The following is a 25,632-nucleotide window of genomic DNA, read 5'->3' on the forward strand; positions in this document are numbered from 1 at the left end:
ACTTTCAACATCTAGTCTACAATTTTAAATAAAGATATCTGTAGCTTAGCAGATAACTCCAATCCCATTTTGCAGTCGAGCCGGTCTTAATCACCTTCCTGTTATAGCGCGAAAAGTTCTCCCGTTCAAGTTACGCGTTTTTTAAAAGTTTTTTTTTTACCAGATAAGGTCATAATTTTATTCCGATTTTACCTAAGTTAGTTCTTAGTTCGGGGACTGTCTGTGTTATCCAAGTGAATATACCCCCTGCCCATAGGTTTCAGTCCTTTCATACAACTTGATGTAAAGATAGCGAACAAAATTAGTTACCTCCATATTGGAGGTAACACTTCTGGAGCGCCCTTTTTTTACAATATGCCGTGATTTCAAGCTACAGACATCAATTGCCTCAAACAAATCGCGACTGCTCGTCTCTACCTTCCTCTCACTGCTACAGCGCTCCGTAATCTATCAAATTTTTAATAAAAGAAGTCTTGCAACACGTTGATACCGTAGTGTATCGGCCACCACTCTTATTGGAGTAGTTATTTATTGAACTTAAAAGTAAAGAAGAAATTGCAAATAAGCGAAAACAATAAAAAAAGAAAATTTATTAAATATTAGCAAAATTTCATTACCATAAAAAAAAATAACATATTAGTTGCAAAACTTTTTGAATAAATTTTCTCTGTTAAATCTTGTACACTCAGAAATATATATAAATATTTGAATATTTTTGTGCAGTTCTATCAAGGCTGAAATCAATTACTCAAATTTAATCATTTTACCGATCATTTCTTAGATAAATATGTTTTTCTTATCTTTGTTTGCTAATCTGTGACATTCTCGTTGGCAAATATTGATTGAGTACCAATTCTTATGAACATTCAACGAAATGATCGGTCATTTGGAGATGTAAATAGTGGGCCGAACTTGCTCTGAATAAAACATTTTGTGTAAAACTAAACATAACGTTTTTAATATCTTGGAAAGCAAGAAATACGATTTTGAAAGTGTTACTAAGTTTTCAATACAGATCATACTAAGTGAGAAACTATGTTTTGTATAGGTTTTAATTGTTTAATTGATAAAGGCAGAATGGTGAAGTTTTTTATTTATTCCATTTTACCTGCTGTTAAATGATTTTTACACTTCACAAGTAGTGTAATTTTTTATGTATTAAACAAGGATGATTTCACATGTTTTCATATCTTACTATTCGTTCCCGGGTTGTTGTGAATAAAAAGAAAAAAACGCTTATATAATTCACCAAGCTTGGAAGTTTTAACAAGCTCTAGCAATTCTCACAGAGCTACATAATGTAAAACTTATTGAAAATAAATGTATTTTTGCTTGTAATATGCCTTCTGACATAATTATTTCATTGTAATCGATCGACATAGGTAAAAAATTCAAACTAAACGTTTACCCAAATCAAAAATGTAAAGTTTTTGGGTTGGTCTGCAATGCTAACATTTGGATAAATTTGTCGAAAACATGTAGACCGAAAACCTCCACTCATTGGGGAGAGTCTTATGATTTGGTGATAGCAATATAACTGAATTTCATTATCCGAATATCTATTTGCAATCGTAAATTCATAGCAACCCAGCTCAGGAAAAATAAAAGTGCATCAGATTGTAAACAAAACAGAGAAAAGCCACTTGCTCTATGAAAGCATATCACCAAAATATTAAAAAGAAAAATAATTATTTATAACGCTGAATAATATCTACATAATATGGTGACGAACGGGGTACTTCAAAATAATTAGTGATAAAATTATGCGGGGCAGTAAAATTGTTTTTTTTTTACTGCTAAGCGGTTATTTATTGCAACACAAATTATGCGGTTTGTGTCAAAACAACGTTCTGCACTGCGGTGGTTTTTGCAACGTTGCAAGACTTACAATTTCGCAATCGTTAAGGAGTTGAAATATGATATTAGAGTTTTTTCCCAGTCAAATATCTTAGCAAAATCGAGATAAAGTTGGGTGGCACATTGGTCGGTTAGGCTATAATATTTAGTCAGACCCGCCACCGATTTTATTCTATCAAAGTGGCACATATATGTTTCTTGTGATTGTGCCGCCTATGATTAATACTTGACGAGTTTTGTTCAACGAAAAATTGATTTTCGCTTGTAAAAATCATTTCGGATGAAAACGGCTAAACGTGAATTAAAGGTACGCCCAAACCTAAATTTATGTAGAAGCATGAATTAAATTCGAACGATATCAACCCAAAAACGTCGAGTAATGTTCCAGTATTGCGAATGGTCGCTCATGCTTGTCAGGCACAAGCACGATTCTTCGTTTTTCCGGAACGTACTTATGAATGCAATGGGTCCTTGACGTGTGGCGACCTGATGTCTCGTATGACCCTCACTGCTTCCTCGAGTTTGGCATAGTTTTCGGCGCAGATTTAATTAAAATTTAGACCTACATTTTAGAGGGGTTTTCGTTGTCGCTCTAAATAAAATAAACAAACAAACTTAAATAAACAATAGCCCAAACAGGTGACTCTTTCACAAATTCTACAGTAGCCACGACTTTTGTTGTGGGTGCCTATAAATTGAATTTTTGGCATGACTCTCCCTAAATAATAAACAAATAAAGCCCTCAGTTGCGTCAGCAAAAAATAATAAATTGAAACAGTGAGCATAAGTGTTGTTCAAAGCAACTTACAGCACAATAAAGCATTGTTTTCACCAAAAATTGAAAATAACTTGTTGACAAAATGGTCCAATGACTATGCTTGGTATTTAACAGGGCTTTGACACTGTTTAGACCTCATTCATCTACTTTCGAACCATTTTTTAATATTTATCCCAGATTTTTAAGAACAAACACATACAATATTACTACATAATTTGACGTTTCACCTTGCATTTTTCGTGCAAATGCCCACCTAACCAAATGATCGTCACGTTAGTTTGATAATTTTTGTGGCAATATTGTGCAGTTTTGCTCTTATCTGCATTAACAGCGATGCCATTTCAACATTTATCTGGAAATTATGCTTCATTCCAAATAATAGAAACTTAGATTTTCAATAATACCATTCCAGAAACTTCTCCTAGATTCATCGGGCGGCATTCTGCACGCTTACAGTGTTGGAAGTGGGGCGTTGGGAGCAATTGCAGCATTCAAAGCGCGCGACATCTGCGGATTCCTTGGAGCGTGTCGCGGCATTTTGCTGCCTTTTGTACTCGGCTGCAACGTTTCAATTGTAACGTTTACCAAGTGTTTCTGTTACATACACCCGCACCTTTTTACAATCATGTCCGGCACGTCGCTATATATTATATTTTCTTCATTGTCAAAATAGAGCATACTCATAGGGGCCATTTTTGTGGGAGCACAACACGGCGAAGCTGCTTTAGGTTGATTTTGCCCCGAGTGCATCGCGAGCACTTTGTGTTGATTGGTTTGTAAAAATAGCACTGGGCATTCTCCCGCGCAGTGGTATGATCGATATATGTTAGGATTAATTATCCAATCCCATCCCATTGCTCTGAAGTCTATTTCAAAATCGTATTTACAACATCTTTCTTCTCGTGACTCTTCATTACAAATCAAAGCTCCAGCATCTCGCTTTTTTCGTCTGCTGTTCAAATTGCTTGTTAGATCGACCTCGAGCATCGGTTTCTAAAAATAAAAGAACAGTATTTGAAAAATGTTCAGAGTTTATGTAGGCTCATTAAGTGGTAGAAGATGAATAAAAAAAATCCTTCATTTGTTGCTTTCTTTTACGGAAATAGAGAAAAATTATTTAACACTTGAACTTCTGTTTGTGAATAACTGTAACAAAACGTTTCAGTAATCTAAATGGCTTTGCACGAAGGTTATGTTCTCTCCAGAATATTTTCCAAATGAACGGTTTTTCGTCACCATGTAAAAAAATGTAAACAGATACTCGTGCTAAGTAAACTAATTGAATATAACCCTTCAGTCCTAGTAGTCGTATTAGGTTATCGGTCGCATATGAATTAGTGAGAGTAAACAACGAAAATTTGTTAGACGCTATATATGCTAAAATAAATGACTCGAATCGGGGATGCTCAATCCCATATATCAGCGTAGCCAACGATGTAACAGCCGTGGATAAGCTAATTTTGGGATATAATTTTAATGCGATGTTGAATTCAATATTTTTAATTTATTAGTATGCAGATTAGGTAACAACCATTCACTGTTCTATGCTATTATATCGCTTTATAAGCATGTTATTTCATATCGAGTGCTCACCCCGGCATTGCGGTGAAATTTGACCGCTGCTGAGGTGCTTCATTTCTGCAGAATTTGGTGTTACCTTTCGGCCTCCAAATTCGACACGCCACGAACGTAATATATGCGAAATTTAATACTGGGGCCGCGGTTCTTGACACCATTTTGTTTCAAATTTGTGTAATATAACAAAAGCAATGGCAAGGTCAAATTTTTGTGGGCGGTTGTAAGGACTTACGCAACCGTTGAAAAATAATACTGAATTGCTAAGTACTTGCCGCAGTTACATAAGGTAGAATTTATGCATTTCGGATTTCATTGATAGGTTACGCGTGGTGGTTTTGGCTAAATGTTTGAATGGAATACTTCTAAACCAATTTTACCCTCTGTTCCATATACAGTGTATATGTCTGTATTAAAACTTATTTTTCATGCCTGTACTGGACAATTTGGATAAATTGTTCATCTTCACTTTAGTTAAAATTGGCGCTTTGCTCCGTAAATTGATAATTTCGGGATGGTATACTGAAGAGTTAGCTACCCGAAAATCGCTCACGAATTACCATCCCGCGGTGTATTATACATGCATTTCATCGAGAAATTGCAGGAATTTCATTACTAATTGCTTTTATGATGTTTGTGTGTTGCTGTCAAATGCTAGTCACGATTTCATGCAAATCATAAACAGAAAACTTTGATGCTCTTGTCAAATAAACACCGGAAAGAGTTTCAAAATGCCTAAAGTGTTTCAGTATTTTTTTCTCTTGTATGTTTTGCCCAGCCAATTTCTAGGTATCCAGCTCAATCACGTCATTAGTAATCTAATGATAGCCACAATCTTTCCGTCCCATGTCAACAGAGGTTGATGCGGCGGATTCAAATAATTTTCTGGCACAAACCGCCCCGACTAACTATATCTGTGTACATTAAAGTATAATAGTACTAATATTTCGCCAAACGCATTTAATCATGGACAGTACAAATTCTTGGGAAATTTTAGAGCGTTTTTAGGTAGGTATATATAATTGTATTATTCTAGTTAGTTATCTTAATCCCTAAATACATTATTCAAAATATTTAATTTTTTATCAGATGACCATGGTATTGATAGAATCACGATAAGTAATAAAAAATATTTTCGTAACTCCCTTGTGACATTTTTTATTTGCTAAAAATTATTTGGAATTTGTGCTCCAATTTGAAGTTTGACATTTCATGAGGCATAAAGTAGATATGTGCATGTTTAGATATTGGCAATAAAAAAATTTGGACAATATGATTCGAATCACTGTGGGTACTCTCATTTCCAATCAGTGTACGTACTCGTTTTCGTACGGTGTGCGTTTCTGTAATCCATACTCGCGTCGGTGTGATCTGAGCAACTCATTTATTTTACCACGTTTTATCCACTTCAAGTACTGAAAGAATTTAATACAGAACACAGCGACCAAATTTACCTTGTACCATTATTCAAATTTTTTGACCAAGGGAGGAACATGTCTCGAAATAGATTATTTATTATATATATTGCCAGTTTTACCGCATTTATTTCATATAATCTGTCCGAGTCATAGACTCTATTTGATACTTTGCGATTTTAATTCAAAAATTCCATATTCGAAATATATGGCATAAATGCTTAAAAATCACAGTTAATGGCACCTTCATGGAGTTGCCTTAATAACTAATAATTTTTTTTATTAGCTCCTGAAATTCCAGTGGTTTCGCGGTGACTTTACTCTGAAATGAGCTTTTACCCGGTTGGGTACCTGATTAAAAGTAATCTATCATTTAAAAAAAATTGTCCTTTTTTTGAGAGGAAATATAAATGAAACAACCATTCGAATCATCTCTATTTGACGCAATTTATAATTTTCTCCGCTTAATACATTTCTGATGTATTTTGATTAATATATTTTCAATATTATATAATTTTAATATTTTTAATTAATAACGCTGATCATTTTTGACTGTAAGATTTCTTCATGGTACAGAAAAAACCGCAAAAGCAAGTTTGCGCCAAGCGACGCGATAAATAGCCGAAGGGAGAACCTATTTTTGTTTTGAGATTATATTGTGCGGCTTTTATATTTCGTTTTGAGGAATAACTAATAAGGGAAAATTAGTCATCATCTAGTTTGGCATTTAAAATAAATGGTCATGGATTTCCGCTTTCCATGGGAGGAGATACACATGCACCCGGTAACGTTGTAACAAGCTTACTGCGTTAAATCCTCTAAAAAGTCAATTTCTTTAAAATTCCTTCTTACATGGCAAACTTCCGATTCATGTAGAAATATAGTACGGGCATAGTCGATTGAGATTCTTCTATCTATAACCCCTATTTTAGATGAAGCTTCGCTCGCGACCTTGAAGCAAATAAAAATTATTAACTGTAAATTTTCTCTCAAAATTACGTAGTTTAGTCTAAACTAAGATAACAATACTGCCATCGTATTAATGCGACATTTTGTTTTACTTAATATATATTCATTTATTTGATTTGATATTTTCGAGATATTTATGATATAATTTTAAAATACCATGACATTAATTAAATTTTAACAATAGGAGAGATAACAATCTCTTGCACGAATGATGAAACGTTTATTTTATAACGTATTTGACGCGCGCGCCTTGACTTAATCATTCTCCCTTTCCAATACGCCATATTCGTTTTGCGGCCAATGAAGATGTTCACGGAGATTTATTTTAAGGGGGATTCAATATTTTTTAACGTTTTTACTTTTATATAGTGCAATTTTTATGTTTTTGAAAATATTTAAAATCCAAATTATTTGAAATGCAGTAATACATAATACCCAAGGTTTTTGATATGAACAGCCCAAATTATTGTGCAGCAATATGAATCAAATTTGCATTGTAAATGCTTTAAATTTGCATTTTATGAATTTACCAAACCAATTCGATTTTTATCATCAAATCGGACCCAAATTCCACAATAATAACCACACATAAACATTTCATTAACCGTGCGACTAGGGAAGAGCGCTTGTTGTCTGACCGATAGCAATATTGAAATTTTCTGCATTAACGTCCGCATAACTCCCCTACATATGTTTACAAGTTTATAAATTTAAAAATATCACCTTGCCTCCGTAATTTCTGGAAATAAAGGTCCGAAAGATGTCGTGTGAGATATCGAGCTTTTCTCACTAATTAACCTTATGTTCTATATAGTTATTTGAACCAACAAGAAGTCGGCGCAAGGGTCCAGTTGCTAGGGCGTGTGGACTGTTGTCATCGCAGGTAGGTTATCCAGAAAAGATATTCTAAAAAATACGCTTCACTTTTCAGTGGTTACTTATATAGGGTCTTGTTCAAGGTGAACAACGCCTCAAAAAATCGCGCTGAATTTTCAGATTGAATATAGAATTTCAGTCATGATATTTTTATACTGTCGAATGTCGATCCTATCATGAATCTGGGAATCATGTGTTTGCGGCGTTACGAAAAATTCTAATGGAAGAGTTTCCACGATTTTGTGTATTGTACCTGGCGTTTGAAGTAGCAATTTGTCACACTCAGGGTCGGGTAATGTGCTTGAGAAGACAAGTTTGATATTGGGAATATATGGTGACGTGACGCGGAGTGTTAGTGGCCAGTGCGTACTCACAAATTGCTGGCATCAACTCAACTATTCACCACCTCTCTGAGTGAGTGATAAATTGGCAATTCCTGAGCGGAAAAAATCCATTCGTGACATAAAAGTGGCTCTTTAGGTATCAGTAGCCGCCTGTCTTGAGTCAGGATCGGCGTGAAACTGTCCATAAAAAACGCTCTTTAGTTTTGGACTGTAAGTGTAATAACCATAATAATTCAACTTAAATACCAATCTAACAACAACGTTTTGGGGAATCTTAGCTTTATAAATCATGGCTGCTTACTGTCAATCCACAGACGAACTCGTTCTCATGCACTACTCTAAATATACATTGATGTAGCCAAAGCCATCTGATTTGCTTGATGTATATTTTGCATCGCCTTTAATTGCATTGAAGTTTTATTTTCTATGAATACATCATGAGCAACGCTAACTATGTTATCTTTACTAATAGGCAACAACGAGGGAACACCCAAAATTTAACCCTGGTTTTTCTGCCTCGTTAGAAATTGAGCAACTCGGTACGGAAATTACTTGAACTTGGTACAAAATTAGAACGACTAGGCGCATTTTGTTCAAATATTTTTTGAAAAAAATAGGTAAAATTGGCATCTATGTAATCCAGTAGTACTTTGAAGTGGGTAGAAATAGGGATTTGATTTAAAAAGCATATTTTATAAATATGATTGTGGTTGTGCACTAGGGTTTAACGATATACAGATAAAGCATGCGGACACGGGTGATGTGCGCTCGAACATACTGATGACACAACCAAGCGTTAAACGAGTAAAAGATAAGAATAGTCTTTACCTTATCCTCATGTCCTTGTTTCGGTTGTGACATGACGATTCCAGGTATCTCTGGACACCGGATATCGATACCAAGATTCGACTCCGGATTTGTGAACCACCGACTGACTTCATTTGATATTGAAAACGATTTCCATTCTGCTTTCTTTTTAATAGGTATTACTTTCCGGTCGAACTTGACTGCAATATGCGGAGAGTCGGGCTGTCTCGTGTTTTTTCTGTAGTGGTAGAAGTCTAGGGTAATGTTAGTCCGTTGTGTTGGATTTGCTTTGATATAAATCCATATTACTGCTGACGTCACCGTATGACGTAAGTCATCTTCCGTAAATCTGAAGTAACTTCCGGTTTGTTCTGGGTCCACTGGAAAAGAAACATTAATACCTTTAGTGATCGATTGTAACTTCATCAGTGCTGTTTCTGCACATTTAAAGGATGATTGTGATATATTTTATACGTCGATTATTAAAGACTTCCGGCGCTCGAGATGTATGTGTACCAATAGGGAGGTAACTAATTTTGTTCGTCTATTTTACATCAAGTTGTGTAATGGGACTGAAACCTATGGGTATAGGAGTAGCTAAACTTCCGTCTCGAACAAGGCCTTTTACAGCCGCTGATACCCAACGATATGTAACAAGCTCCCATTGTTGGACTGGAATATTTATAGTTCGTCATTGTCTACTCAAGTCATTAAAATCAGGATGAAGTAGGGGGAACGGAATTTGAACCCGAGACATGCCACCTGCGATGTTAACTTAGTTAAGTCTAATATACACTTCAACCACTACGTCATCGCGCCCACAAAGATAACGCTTAAATTTTAATAGTTTATAATGAACAATTCAAAATATGTTGTGACGTTAAAGATGTCCTGCTCAACCAATGTTTATTGCATAGGCAGTCCCTTCCGGAACAAACTGGCTTTACACAAATGAAGTCCGCAATAAGTCTAAAGATGCTTAAGACGTAATTAGATTTCTAATTGAGTTACTTCACTACGTGAGAGTGTTGTGCGAAACACAAAAGAAGCCAAATTACAACTTAAGAGCCACTTATTAAATCTTCAAATCTTATAGTTGCTACTTGCCACACAATATTATCTAATACTTGTGCTATAGGTTTATAATTATTGACACGCTTTCCATGAAGCTGGCGACAGTTCTGGTCATTAGATTAAACACCACAAACTTTTGCTTTTGTAATAAGATCGATTATTTGTCTGGTTGAACCACCGCCTAAGTGTGGGCATATGTACATTCGCGTGAGAATATATGTCGGAAAAATGAATAAAAATGCGAGAACAACTATAATCAAATAATTCAAACTATAACTTCATCTATTTATACTTTTCTTTTGGGACCCAAAAACATATTCCCAGCCTAAATTTTCGTACGCTTGCAAAGGCGAAAAACGTAACCGAATTTGCAATATAAGCCAGAACTCTGAAAACTGGATTTTTCTCAGTTATTAGCTTTCTTACATACGCTTATTCACGACTTTGGCTCCAAACCTAGTACAAGCAGGAGTATGTGAGGAGTTTTTTTGAATATTTTGAAGAACCGGAATTTTTTAACATAAGGCTGTGAAAAGTCACTGAAATAATAGACAGCAATAAAAAGTCAAGCACATTCGGCATTGAAGCTCTGAAGGATAGTTCTTCCGGCTTTACGTAATCCAGCTCAAACGATTTTGAAATGGAAATAGCTATTTTCTGCAATACAACATAATCCGTTTTTCACTTTTCCATCTTTTCGCATTTCTCCGAAGGTATTTTCACATGGTAGTCAATTTTATCATTTGATATGTAAAAAAAACTTTTCGGTTTTCTGCGAAAACTAACTATATTTCTTTTATTAATAGACTTGTTGGAACGGTGAGATTTAATTTTGCCTATGTCGTTACCTCTAACGTGTGTATGGTACCGTGGTTGTGTAGAAATATTGTTGGAGGGACTATAGCGAGCTGGAATCAATTCTGATCTCATCAGATCCCATTATGATTGTGCCTAAGTAACTTCTTCTGCAGAGCCATGCTAGGATCAATCCTACCTATCAAACCAATCCCACCTTCGCTTGTCTGTATATGTTTATAGAAAGTATGTTTATAGTTTCTCAAGAAAATTAAAACATTGTCGAAAAAAATGACTCACTAAGTTGAATATCAAATAAACTTGCCACAATCCGACGTCTTGAACCTATTGTTGTATTTTTGTTAATAGCTCTTTTATTTAGTTGAAGAAGCCCAGCGTCAAATAGTATGGATTATCTTGCATTTGGTGTAAATTTTGTCGAAGATGTTTAAACTAATCTGACAAGCGTGATAAGAAAGGAATTTTTCTGGTTTCGTTCGTTTTATTCTTTTATTCAAAATCTATAAAAATAAATAATACAAATATATATAAGGTCAAGCGTTCGACTCCTAATAATTTCGATAAATGGTATTTGATTGACATATATCATGGTCATTCCCGCCACTTTTTTTTTAACCTATTCGATATTATATAATTATAACTGTGTATTGGATATCATGTCATCGTTTATATGCGGATACAATATCTTTTCTCCTAATGTTTGAATTATATAAGAAAGATCTGAGTTTTTATTAGACAAAACATTAAAAAGTAGGATATATTCTTTGCCTTCTACACGCATACATATGCACCATAGTGGTAGAATAAGTAGTTCATTTTTGTACAATTTCAATTAACTATAATGGCCATTGGTTGCAGCGTTTGACCTAACCGTATAGGCACCGCAGGTGAAAAAAGTTCATAAATTAATTCCATGACCCCCACCGTCACCCGGGATTTAACAAATTGAACAGACAACACTGAACCGGAAATTTTCCAGTACTTCAAATATACGGTAGCTGCTTGTACAGAACCTTGTTCAGAGTGTAAAAATAGAAAGGCATTGAAATATGTTTGTTTTAGTTGCAAGTCACTTCAATAAAGTGCTTTTTTTATATTAAAAATAATTGAATGTAGTTTGAATATTCATGGAAATGCGTTACTTGAAAAATTCTAATTCGCATTTTCTAATTTATATGATTTCATCTTGATATCTCTGACACTTTCAAAACAAACTCAAAATAACATAGAAGATTGTTTGTTCTTCGAATTTCTTTTCAATAATGGATTAAAAACCTCAAGTACCATGCAGCGACTTATCTCTTTTTGTCGTTATTTAGTAGACCACCATTATACTAACAAACACAATGTATAATCAGGCCCAATCATCAAAATACCTCATCCAGTGTAAAGTATACTTTAGCTGCAAATACGAAAAGTGGAATCTGTTTTAGTGCCATAAAATATTGAATAGGCCTACGTGATAAACATTATCTACTTTATATTTTCGTAAAGACACTTTTGCTCGTTTTTCCATCGGTATATTATGATACCTAATAAAAACTAGAGTTAGAATGTTTGTTATAACTTTCATTTTTAAGGTTCAGTTTGTTAAATACATACCAAGTTATTGCAATACAAATTATGGAAATTTTATAGGACAGCCTCTTAGAAAAAATATCCATTTTTTATAATAGTATAGAACAGCGACATGAAAAATAATATTATTTCTGATGACACTATCGTTTGAATAATTGTTACTAGCTCATTCCGCAACTCATCAAATTTTTATAATTACAATTTCTACATGAAAATTTGTTTGTTGATATCTTTTTATCGAGTTATCTTTTTCTATGAAATTTGTATGTAAGTAAATGTTAAAACCAAGCTACAGGGAATAACGTCTTACTAATAATATTTGAAACAAACTTAAAAATTGAAAATGAAGTTGAGATTTTCGCTAATAGTTTTTCAAATCAATTTCTTGTAATACCTTTTTGTAAATAGGTACTTTTAGTGCGTCTCCAAAGATTATATGTTCAGAAATTTCAAAATTAAACTTGGTCACATTTTTAGACTTGTTTCTAATACTTTTGGTTAGTACTAAATCCTACTATTTATGATACTATATAGTTAACTCACAATTCGAGTTGTAACGAAGGTTACATTTCACTTCATAAAATATTATTAACAAAATATTTTCTAAATTGTTCAATTCTGAATTGAAAAATTCAAATATCCCACATTTTTTATTCTCCTTATCAATTTACAAATAACAATTAGTTTATATATTTTTTAAAACTTGTTTATCCTCCTAACCATGTCGAATTGATTATCGAAGCAAACAGATCTTTATCTATTGGATGCAACGTGAAATCATAATATGGTATTTATAGGAATTTAATCACACATTTTACATAAACAAGCAAGTAGTCATTAAGTACATACTAGGTAAGTTATAATTCGACATGCGCAGAACAAATCCATATCTCGAATTGATTACTCATTGTTTATAGACATCCGTACTTTCGAAAACTTATTAACAACTTTTAACCCCGATGGACTTTCATATAATATTAAATATTTGTAATCAATGTAACAATAATTAGTTATAAAGCTAAATATTACAAAATAAACATTTCAGCCATTTCCGACTCAGAACAATAACAATTTTGAATAATATTAACAAACCTTTCCCTTGAATTATTAAACCGACCAATAAAGATCCTATATCTTGATAGGAATGTTATAACAAATGAGTTTCGTTCTTAAATGTTTGTATCAGTAAATATAAACTAACATGCATGAATTATTTATCCGAATTTCTTTAATCTATTTTGTGAGACAGACAAACAACTTCCGGAAATATAGGATTACGTTATTGCATTTGTTATCCTGATATTGAAATGAACAAATTTAGTTATATAAGAAGTTGATAAATAGTAAATCGTCGTTTATTAAGATTTCACAGTGCATACTTGAATATAACGAATAAAAATTGGACAATCAATCATTCCACTCGTCGAAATCGTAAGAGCTCGAGAAAAAGTTACGCCGACACATTGGAAATTTTATACACCAGTTATAAAATATTCCCAAATCCTAATCTCACGAATCTTAAATAGCAGCTTAAATAGCTAAAGGATTGGATTTATTAGATCCTACCGTTTTCCAATTTCAATTTATTTCCAATGTCTGATTTTGCTTGAAATTTATTTAGATTAAAATGATAAAGGTTATCTAGATGCTTGATGGAATCTGAAATTTTTAAAGTGATTAAAATCTTCATTTAAATAGGCGACAGCCGTCATTCCACATCGCTTCAGTTTTGTTTATAATTTGAAAAAATGCTACAACATTCTATAATGTGTAGTTCTCACATGCTCCAATCACCCAGTCTATCCACATTTCGATCAAAAAAATAACTAGTGCAAGTGCAACCCAAATTGACTCTTAAAGCACACGCAAGACAACACATGGATTATCGCAATTGGTGGGCGATATTAATCAAGAATAATTTGCGGTGGCAGCGCTGACGCATATTGAGGCCGGGTTGTCAACTATCAGGCGCACTTCATTCCCTGACTCATGGTTTTATTTATTTTTAGCCCGGAGGTTACATTTGTTCCGTTCGCCTTCCGTTAACTTAACAACATTTCTACCTAAAAGCGAAAATAGTTTGACTTAGTTTATTTTGTATTTTTTGTCCTTAAACTAGCATTCGCTTTGATGAACCCGCTTGTTCTCCGTATTTTTGCCATAACGTAATATATATATACGATTTAAATTTACCAACTGTTACGCACTTGACGGCAAACTAGATAGACCAGACAGACTAGTTTTGCAATTTTGCATTGATCTATCTCACCAAGTATAAGACAGTATATAAAAATTTGTTAATATGTAAATTCGAGAAATACTTCTTCCGCGATAGAGACGGTTATTCATTGATTGAGGCCTTTGGTGACCATATGACGATTGTCCCATACATACTGTTATAAGGAACCTAGTGACAAAAAAATTGAAAACGTTTCGAAAAAATATCGCACCCGCGACACCAGCATTATTTATTGTTAAACAATTCTAGGTGCGATTCAAGCATTATATGGGGCTTTGGACGTGCGTCTTGATTCCGCGCACTGATTAAACATTCTGCCAGTCTGGGTGTGCTTACAACAAAGTCAAAGTTTTAATTTTAATGATTTAATATGGAACCATTTTCCGGTGAATGATTCAATAGATGACCTTGATATCAGAAGTCACGCGATCTTGGACAACATAGAAGCAGTTGATCCGGATAAGCAAGAATCAGATAGACAGAAGTCATTACTAATGCTGTAAACCAAAGTGACTCATATAAACATACGAAAGATTTTTAAAAATCAGAGTAAACAAAGTAATGGTTGAGGAAACGAAATGAATTTGATAATTAACAATGCAAAAAATGCAATTAGCTTTTGTTTGATTTTTTGTACAAAGCCCCATCGAAAAAAAAATACTCTCGCCAACGCTTAAAATAAAGAAATTAGTAATTAGCCAGTTAGGGTTAGGAAAGCAGATTGCATGGAATTTCAAATTTCAAAACTCCAACTAGATAATTACTAATTTGTCATCTAAAAACGTGGCGGTGGTGTTTTCTCAAATCTAACATTTTTACACTATTGGCGGGGGGGGGGTGTCGCAGGACTAAACTTTATGACACGATACACAAATATAAATATACTTCAATTCTATCTGAGGTTAGGAGATAGATTCATGTGGTTTCGAATAAAAAAAATTATTATGTAACATATCTGATCAAATCAAATTGCAAACCACTAAATATGATATTTGCAAAACAACAACAAGCCATCTGAAAATCTCCGATTTTATTTAATTAGAGTCTATCTAGGGATCAGACACTTCGATATTGTGAGGCAATATGTCGTCGATACTTGTTCTGTCCGAATTAAATAATAGACATTCATGACTATTTTCTAATTTTATTACATCGGTTCACTATGAAGTCAAAAGATAGTTTGGTTTGATTTTCTGCGAACAAGTTGTTCTCTACGCTTTATAGGTCTCGATTTTACCCATATTTGATTTTAGATATTCAAGTTTTGCGACGACCGTTTTCTTTTTAATCTCTGTCAATGGTATTGGATTACTGTATATATGAGTCTAAATGTATCAGCTTGAAAGCTTTTTATCAGTAATCCTTTTATTAAGAGAGAGTTTAACTCAAATTTATATAAAAGTCGAGTGGAAAACAACAAACACTTGCGCCACCTAAGAGTCTTAACAATTTAAACTGCAATTTGATAATGATATTGTATCATTGTTTTGATAGGACGTGGCAGGGATATAATTGTTAACAAAAATATTATGCAACAACGCGAATTCTTTTGTGGGGTTTATTTGTACTTCCCCAATATTTATCATTAAATTAGATACGGCTAATTAGTTGGAAAATAATGATATATTTCTTGTTTAGGAGTTACAATGTAAACTTGGATTTTATCATAGAAATTTTACCAAAGTATGCCTAAATAAGCTATTTTTATTTTTTGGGCTAAACAAACGGTTAAAAATTTGCATTCTAGTTTGATATAGCCTTTGGCATATTTTAGCAAATAAATTGTATATCTAGAATCTAGATGCATTAGACGTGTCATTTCGTTACATTACAATTACGTTACGTCCAGATTTTACAGTTCAGAACTGCAAACAAAATTGCAAAGTTTTTTTGGAAGGAAATAAATTAACAGTAAGTGTTTAACAGTCATATATTACTATAACATTTTTTATAAAAATTATCTAAAATATTCGGCCTGTGAGAATTGTACTCACGAAAACTCCTCTCACAAAGTTCCTCTTTTGGAGAGTTTCACCCATGGGAAATTTCTCTCGTTAAATGTCTCGCCGACCCAAAATTCGATATTATTTCTTAACCGTGACGTATTTTCAATTTCATTTTTTTTGTGAAATGTACGATTTTTCAGACTCGTTTCTGGGTTGGATTTTTCAAACGCCATTTCAAACAACAATTAAGTTCATTTTAAGTTACTAATGGGAAACCGGTTATTGCTAAACACCATCCAATAAATTGTTATAAACGTTACAAATATTGGTTACGGGGGTGGAGAGATTATTATTCCAGATATCGCAAAAATTAAACTTATCTTGCCGATATCTCAGACGTGAACTACGATTTAGGGCCCGAAGCAAATTCAATGAGAAATAGGAAAATTGCTTCATGTAAATATTAAAAATGAGTTTTAAGGTTTTATTTTCCACTGGGATTTTTTTGCGTTCTGTTATTTATTATCATAGAAAAAGCAGTTAATATGTAATATAGTACGAAGTATATTTTCTGAAAATTCCAAATAAAAAGTTCCTTCAATTTAAATAAAGACACTCATGCATATCTAGTTGAGAAAATAATCGAAATTACCCAACTAATATACAGGGTGTTCATATAGTCCTTACAGTTTCAATTTTGTTATGAAGTCAATTCTCAATATACCTTAACCAGGTTTGTTGTTTTTTTAATCAGTAATTGTTTAGGTATTTTTAATTTCTTTCAATACATCTGTATGGGACAAATCAATATATGGTATCGATAAATTCCCTTCGCAATTCTAAAACTTTTAAAAGATGGACACCCTATATAACTTGAAACGGCGGCGGTGGTAAAAACGTTGATATCTATAATTCGCGCTGCATTAGGTTAAATAATAGGCAAATTAGTTTTGAACTGAAGCAAAAATACGTTTCCAAATTTTATTGAAACAAAAAGTTATCATTCATGTCCCAGTCGGAAAAAATGAATTTTGACATATATGGGCATAATCAGACATGCTAGATTTTTTTCTTTATAAAACATTCTGTTTTTAAAAAACCTAAAATAGATGTTTCGGGTTTGTAATTTGGGTACACGCCAAATAAGGTGTCCTATGTCGAACGGGAATTTCGAAAAAAACTTTTGGTTTCCTTAAAACTTGTGAAGTATTTTCTTGGTTACCTTTTGATGAAAAAAATATTTGTGCATTCAAAGAATCTAAGACGAATGACGTTTACACTACTAACTGGAAAAGCACCTAATTTGGATACAAGTTTTTGTTGTATATATATAACATACATACTCTAAAATATTTAAAAATTATTGGTTTTGCTAAGTACTTTTTGGTACAAATTTAATATAATTCATCGAGACCCATTACCTTCCCTTTATCAATATCAAATCAACATTCCAGTAAAAGTGCAAAAATCTTGTCGCGAGATCGCTAAGTCTGTTGCCAGAAACAAAAATGCACAAAGCACCAAAAACACAGCTTTCAAGTGTTCTGTCCCTGTAAGCGAGCGCAAGTTGTCATCAGGCAAACACAGGTGGGTACAAAATTCTAATTTTCTCGCAGTGATCAAAGTTACAAGTTTATGTGTAAACAATAAGACACCTGCTGTAAGGGACGGTGGAATGTTTCACCTCCGACCAGAATGCACATATTCGTTACATTCAATTTACTTTGTCGCGTTGGTCCCTTAAAAATATCGCCAACTGCAGGTAGCAACTGGTAGAGCGAGGTACATGCAATTGAAAGTTACAGTCATCAATTTTTGTAGCAGTTAGCTGAAAAATATAAATATTGCACTAGTCTTTGTATATATAAATGTGTGCCTAGCTGTTTGTTGGGTCAATTATTGAGAAGTGCGAGTGCATGCATACCTTAAAAACAACAAAATACACGAAGATCGACAATGTTCAATGGAACTTAACCTAAAGAGGCTTCTCATATATTGATGTTTCAGATATAAGTTGCTCTAAGGTAAAATTATCGAGCACACAAATTTTATTTCAAGAGATTCTACATAATCCGAAAAAAAAAATTTCACTGATTTAATGAATAACATTAATTTTGGTCATTGTTTGTAACAAAAATTATTTCTTCATTCCTATTTTTGTCGAACTCTTTGGCAAAAAATGTTTCCTGTGTGTGGTCTTACATAAAATTATTGTATCGGAAGATTATCGAACAAACTGATTGACATCGACATGACAGAAAAATTTACAGCTTCATGAATTTCATTAGATATCAATTTTCAAACACCCAATGAATCTACCTAAGCTGGAAAAGTCATTATATAGTCACCAGTCTGGGAGAATACGCGGTACGGACCATTAGGTATGCGCCATGGTAGCATGATCTGCTTATTTTAGTCATTATAAACGGTGTAGTGGTAGATGCCTGGACATATTTCGCGCTTTACAAATAGGTTCCGTACATATGTCTGACAAGAGTAGAAATATAAATGCTGAAATGAAACATGCAAAGCTAAAGTTTTTGTATTCGAAATTTTGTTTGATTCAAGAGTCTCGCTGCACTTTGACACAGATGTATTTATTAAGTGGTTTTTGAATTAAATAGTATAATCATTTGTATTCTTGCTACGGCATCCTTTCATTATCCGCATAGTTATTAACCAACACAAAGACATACAGCAAGAAAAAGCAATTAGTCTCAGGTAGTAACCAAGTTTTTTTGTTGCGAAGTCGGGTCAAAACCGACATTTGTTCAACTTGCATTCTGAGCCAGAATGAAATACCCGCAGAGACTATTCAAGTACAAAAGTGAGCGATAAAATTGATGTAAAATAGCCCAGTTTGTGTCAAAGCAAATGAAATTCCTTTGATTTGTTTACGCACGCTTGACCTTTGCATATATAACACTTTAACGACATACCAGGAAATATTTTCTAATAAAGCTACATGGAACGTGCATGACATAAAATTACGAAACTATAATAAAATTTTGATAGCCTTCATATTAAAGGTATGCGAGCGACATGCACACACTGCTGACGTTAATACCACAGTAAAAAAAATTAGAAAATTCCTTACATTCTTGTTACGAAACAAAGTGTAATGTAAGAGATTGAATATTTTCACAGTTCTTCACAATCCTCACATTACTTTTACTATTATGCAAGTTCTACAAATCTTTTTGTATGAAAATCACCATTTCAAAAATGAAACATAATTAATCGAAATATCCCAATACAATACCTAACTTTAATTTTTACGTGTTATTTCACACATTTCTCAAAACAAGGTTATAGATAACAGTCGCTATATTGAAAAGATTAGTGAAATAATCGACTGAAAATTGTCCATATACCACATTAACTAGTATTTAATGTGCCGTTTTGGACATTCGCCCGAAACAAGACGATAGATAACAAGCTGTTACTGAAATGGACCTGCTTTTCCGATTCAATCAAATCGAGTTAGAAACACAGTATCGATATCTGAACTCGCTTTCTGGTTTATTTTATAATAATCAGGTAACAATTTTCATGTTGTTATTACAAAGTCATACTTTGCAGTGGAAATCGTAAAAGTAAAAATCCAAACCACTTCTGCAATACCTTATGACACCAGTCGTGCACTATTATCTCTGAACGGGTTTGTCATTTCAAATAACTTCGTAATGTACAGTAAATGTGTAAAATATCTCGCAATATATTGGAGGTAATCGGACGTGTGGGGTTTCATATTTCTTTCAATTTTAATGATTTTTTTTTGCCGAGTCATCCTACAAAATTTTTGAATGTTTGCGAATGAAAGTTGCTTGTAATACTTTTTAGAAACACTTTCATATGAACTTTGACTTTTGTGTTCATATATTTGAGCTATGTTCCCTTGTTTTCAAATTGTCAATATCTACTATTTGTATTTAGGGGCGAACTCTACTGACTTATTCGCGGTCCCTTGCTGTAAATTTTCAAATGTTCGATTGGTGTTTTAATGAACTGTACGATATTTCAAGTATATTTATGAAAACAGCGATTTATACGCCTGATTTTTAATCCGAAGGTTTGGACCGCTTAATATAAACAATGCAAAAAATAATCTTCTTTGTGCGTGCGACCGAATCCAAAATTTGATGTTGAAAAATGTGGGAAAACTTGTTATTAAGCCGATTAATTACAAGAAATTTTATTCTAAAGACAACTGTAAACAATGTTTTTCCAAAAATATCACTGAATTTTTAATTTATGAGATCAATATTTTTTTTGCCTTTTTCCAAATTCAACAGAATATGCCCAAAACAAATAAATCACCTATTTCAATCATATGCAAAACTTTTTGGCATTACGATTGATGCAAGATCCTAACACTACAAAAACATCAAAGGACATTCAATCATAGCATGATATTACCTATTGCATTTAAACTATAAGCAAAAAAGTTTTTTTTTGCAATTTTTTACATCCAGAATACCCAAAATGATGTCGTTTCTCATATAAATCACATGCAAAACTCTTCGGCATATCGATTGACTTAGAAACTTAACACTGCAAATAACCAATTAGACGGAGTTCAATCACAGTGCAGTATTACATTTAAACTACAAAAAAAAAATACTTATTTTTATCGTCAATAGAATCAAACACCAAGCCGGCTATCGTTTATTATGCAAAATCTTTTTAGCGTCAGATTTCATATTTAATAAGTATACGATTACACGAACAGAAATCCCCTCACCCACCTATTTCTTATATTAAATGTACTTTAACCGCATGTAGCTAAAGTTGAATACATAAATGTTTACAATGCCGTGGAAACAGTAAATTTGCTTAATATGTATCCGCGTTCATATCTCAAAACTATGTCATCTCTTTCGAAGGATAATTTCACCTGTTTACGCGAGTTATAAGGTGTCAATATAATGAAATTTTATTCCGAAATAACGGTTGCAATGTGAACTTTCTACCGGATTCTATGAAACTTGATATAGGATTATAAATGCCGCCTATTAGCGCGACAGACATACTTTCATAAATGCCCTTCGGGCCATCCGGCTACTTAGATCGCGATAACAAAAGTTTATCGATTTACTTGACACTGAACTGTAATTTTTTTCCACTATTCTCAATATAATTCAACTCACTATACGCCTTAGATTAAAAATGCCCATGCAACAAGGCAAAAGACCTCTGCACTACACACAAGGTACGTTTATAAAGCAAGTCTATTCACACTTTAGATGTCAATTTATATAAAAATATGTCACTTATGACGTCATTTTTATGACGCCACCTTTACTGAGATACATTCATAAAAGTATCACATAACAATAGTTTGATTAGGTCCACCCAATCTCGCTTTAAAACAGTATCAATTCGTCACAAATTTATGACGTCCAAGTTTGTAATATGACGTCACGTTTCACTTCGATGACAACTTCACGTGAACAACCATATATGTTACATATGACGGCATATTTGATACTACACGTGGAATGTCTACGTGACATCGGGACATTTGTGCCATGACACGGAGATTTCATTTGCCTAAAAATTAAATTTATCACCACAAATAGGAAAAGATAGGAATCTGCTATACTGTGTCACTTAAAGAACATATGAAAGTGTTCAAATCAGCGCTTTTAATGAAAATATCGATTTAAACTTAAATATATACATATACCGGTATAATAAAAACAAATTGAATATAATCATAAAAATATTTCGTAATCACCGAAAAAGACAGAAAATTATTAATAGAAATTACCTACAAAAACGCGGTTAGCCATTGTAACAATTGATTATTTGTTTTTATAGCTTTTGTTTTTTTACTAGTCCAATACCAATGTAGGAAAATAGCTGCAAGTAGTTTCGAAATATCGCATCGGAAACTTTATAATTTCTTATCACCAATATTGATACCGATATGTAACGCACCTATCAGCAGCTATAAGAATTTCTACCCACGGCTGCATCGACGAAATTTTTATATACTAATTCCTGATCTTTCTATATATTCGTAAAGTCCCAATTCAGTTCCGCGCCAAATTCATTAAAGTTAAAATATTATAATAATTAGGCCATTGTAATGATTCAACCACTACTTGTCACTAGACATAGTAAGTTAAGTTGAACTTGGGAACTTCTTTAAAGTTCAATTAAACCTATTGATAGTCTAAAGAAAAATGAGCGGAATTTAACAACCTATAATCCGGAAGGTCATCTCTATGGTCAAATTTGTACTTTTATCAAAACTAACAAGATTTTTGTCACAAGATATGGGATACGCCCAATTTGCAGTCCTAAAAATATTGTCAGAAGGCATCGCCGGTTTGCGAAAATATTCCCTTGAATAACTGAGTCCCAGTTCAAACTACATATATTTATATCGGTTTAGAATTGATCGAATTGGTTTCGGCCTAAAAAAATTCTAATCGGTTTTGCTCCGATATTGTCGATTCGAAATACTGTTTCAGCCGACATACATTAGCACTTCGAACTAACTTGCTAGTATTATTTTGGGCGAATTGAACAAATTGCCTGAAGTCTTCTCATTTTTGGTCGATACTCGTTTGCTCTACAGTAGCCAACAGTGACTAACTCTACTATTACACTTGAATCTTGATAAACCAGTTGTTTGCCTCTTATTACGAATCAAAAACTTGTTTATTTGTCATCGTGGTTTGTGTAAGAGAAAGTGATAAACACTCACTCAAAGGTTAAATCCTATTTTTTATTCAATTATTAGGTTTATTTAAATTTATAAACTATACTTCCACGAATTAAAGTTAACAGTGATTCCGAATTTTAGAATGTAACTAAACCGTAGTACTCTTGCATGACAGTTCAATGCAAGGTATCCAAAGCGACAGCGAATTATAATTTCGACATAGTCATTCATAGTTTATGTTGTTCCTCTTTGCTCTACATTACCTGGACTCTATTTGAAAAGGGCCGTATCGATTAACGCATCTGGACCTAGCAATGTAAGCGTCTTAGACTACAGTTCTTGTCATTATGCCTATCTCTCGCGACTCAAATTTGGTTGACGAACCGGTTAAAGTCTTCTTGTGCCAAACAAAATCTTTCCATACGAATAGTGACCGTCTGTATATTGTGCTGCTTAGAGAGAAGGTGTAATACACTTTATAAACTTTTTTGTTATTTTTATTTTCGCAAATAACAAAACAGACAAAAGCTTTCGATACGCGTAAATTATTGCTTGTATAGAGCCTTCTTTAATGCAAAGATTTATTTTATGCTTTCAAAGTTTCCAGTTATAAGTTACTGCTTGTATTAAGGGCTACTTGGAGTAACTTTACAAATTAAAATATTTTAAAATAGTAAAAACACTCACCTGGGGCTCTTGCATAACTGATGACTTTTTCTCGTTTTGTTTCGTCTTCTTCGTATTCTTCGTCTTCAATTTCTAATTCCAATTCGTCCAGTCTCCTTTTCTGTTTTAGTATTCTACGAATTGGGGGGGAGTCGAGAGAAATCTTTGGAACCGTGATGTTTGGGGGCGCTTTCAATTTTAACTGTTGTAGAATGTTCCTTTTGACTGAATCGACCCAAAGCGCACGGGCCTCTTCTCGGGGAGCGCAGGATTTTCCGCCGCGACAAGGCCTCTTTTCTTCGGCAGTATAGTCCGATATTTCCTGGTCGTCATAAGGGACCTCGTACGCTGCTTTCACAGGCGTATCCTGCATATTACTGTAGTCGTAATATTCAGTGTATTGATTTCCATAATAATAGTATTCTTGCTCTTTTGCATTCCGTTCGTTTTGCATCCCTTCAGTAATGGGGTCTACGCTTTCATCATACGTTTTTGCACGACTGTTGATGCCTTCCTGAGTTTTGGTCCAAAAATAAGAAGCATCTTTTTTAATAGCACCAGGGGGGATGGGATAGGAAGACTCTTGTTCTGCGTCTGGATGCTCTGATAACTGCGCTTTGTAAACTTGCTGAGCTTGTGTGCAAGCAAATAATAATGAAAATAATATAATACTAGTACATGATAGTCTTGGAAACCGGATGCGTCTCTTTGCAACACAATGACAACGACACGAATCAACGTTAGACAAATCTCCCGCCATTGCAAAGTCAATTATTCCTTTAATTAAGTTTCGCTTCTGAGGTTTTTTTTCCAGAAATTAAGTCCTCTGACGTCTTAAACCTCGGCTTGCAGCGGTCTTCAATTGTATATTTCAAGTAGCAATAATTATGGTATACTCACGCCTAGCAATTACGACTATTGGGTAATCAGATACCAACTTGTATCTATATATATATAAAAAGAAAAAAACATTCGCACTTTTCTCAAAAATTACCAATCGAACTGGAAACATTTTTTTTACTTTCGCTAATATTTGAAAGCTAAGTCATATTTCGTGTCGTTTCAAAATGACGAATAAAACACGGGCTCCGTTTCTCACGAATCTTGCACACTTGCGTTACTTCTCCTTATGGTGAGGCAACGTTTGCAAAACCCGGAAAAAAATCGACACAGTGAAAAAATAAACTCTCAAATTTTTCGCGCCGGTTGAAAACTCATTTGCGTTAACAATATAAATCCGTTACTTTGGGAGTTTAGTTACGCTGACAAGTTTACAGATTAAGAAAAAGATATCTTCTATTAATTTTAGATCATAATGGATCCATTATGTTACCACCTTCGTGACTTATATGCGGGAGCAATCTCACGGGTGAAAACCTTTAGTGGGGTAAAGTGATTGAAACGTAAAGTTTGTGGAGAAAGGATCATTATTCGATGATATTTATTAGGTTGGGTATAAAACCATACATGATATTCAATACCAAGTTGGGGTCTGAACCGCCCGTTTCCAGATGTAAAAAAGCTTTTTGTGGTACCATACATAGCAATTTTTCGTGGCTGATTTCCTTGATAATACCGATAAAAAAAAACTTCGGATATCGAGTAAGAACGATATTACCATTCGTTGTTCCTGTTTTAACATGGTGTATGAACTTTTTTTTTGTAAATATTAACAATACAAAATAATCAAACGATAAGATTAGCATACTAAGTTAAATTTATCTGACTATTGACTGAATATTCGCGCAAAAGGTTTCCCGCCTTTATATATACTAATTCCACTGTTGGCAAATATTTTCAAAATAGGAATTCAGGAAATACTTAATCATGGGAATCCCTTGCATTGTTTTCACACTCGTGATTAATAGTGAAGTAATGTTTTATTGCAAAAAATCCCATTCGAAGGGGGTATTTGTGATCAGCCTTGTTTCTTGTGTTAAGATAATATTGAAATATGATGATGTCATACCTCATGACGTATTATTTTACTAATTTACTCAGTAAAAGCCCGTGGCA

General features: G+C 33.6%; 1 protein-coding gene across 1 annotated transcript; it reads right to left on the reverse strand.

The window, feature by feature from the left end:
• Positions 1–479: 479 nt before the first annotated feature.
• LOC120332949 (growth/differentiation factor 8-like) lies at positions 480–24,556 on the reverse strand. The gene is made up of 3 exons (XM_039400298.2): positions 23,638–24,556; positions 8,643–9,001; positions 480–3,628 (listed from the first exon to the last, which is right to left on the reverse strand). Exons 1-3 carry the CDS (start codon positions 24,374–24,376, stop codon positions 3,233–3,235), a joined length of 1,494 nt encoding a protein of 497 aa, XP_039256232.2. The 5' UTR covers positions 24,377–24,556; the 3' UTR covers positions 480–3,232.
• Between the last annotated feature and the right edge of the window lie 1,076 nt (positions 24,557–25,632).

Source organism: Styela clava, chromosome 13, assembly GCF_964204865.1.
Source record: "Styela clava chromosome 13, kaStyClav1.hap1.2, whole genome shotgun sequence".
Classification (NCBI taxonomy): domain Eukaryota; kingdom Metazoa; phylum Chordata; class Ascidiacea; order Stolidobranchia; family Styelidae; genus Styela; species Styela clava.

Bases quoted from the DNA above. Each gene is read 5' to 3' on its own strand.
- LOC120332949 (XM_039400298.2), bottom strand. From the start codon at position 24,376: ATGGCGGGAGATTTGTCTAACGTTGATTCGTGTCGTTGTCATTGTGTT. The intron at 9,002-23,637 runs GTGAGTGTTTTT...TTTCTTTTCCAG, and splicing joins CAGTTATGCAAGAGCCCCAG to TGGACCCAGAACAAACCGGA. The intron at 3,629-8,642 runs GTAAAGACTATT...TTTTATTTTTAG, and splicing joins AACAAGGACATGAGGATAAG to AAACCGATGCTCGAGGTCGA.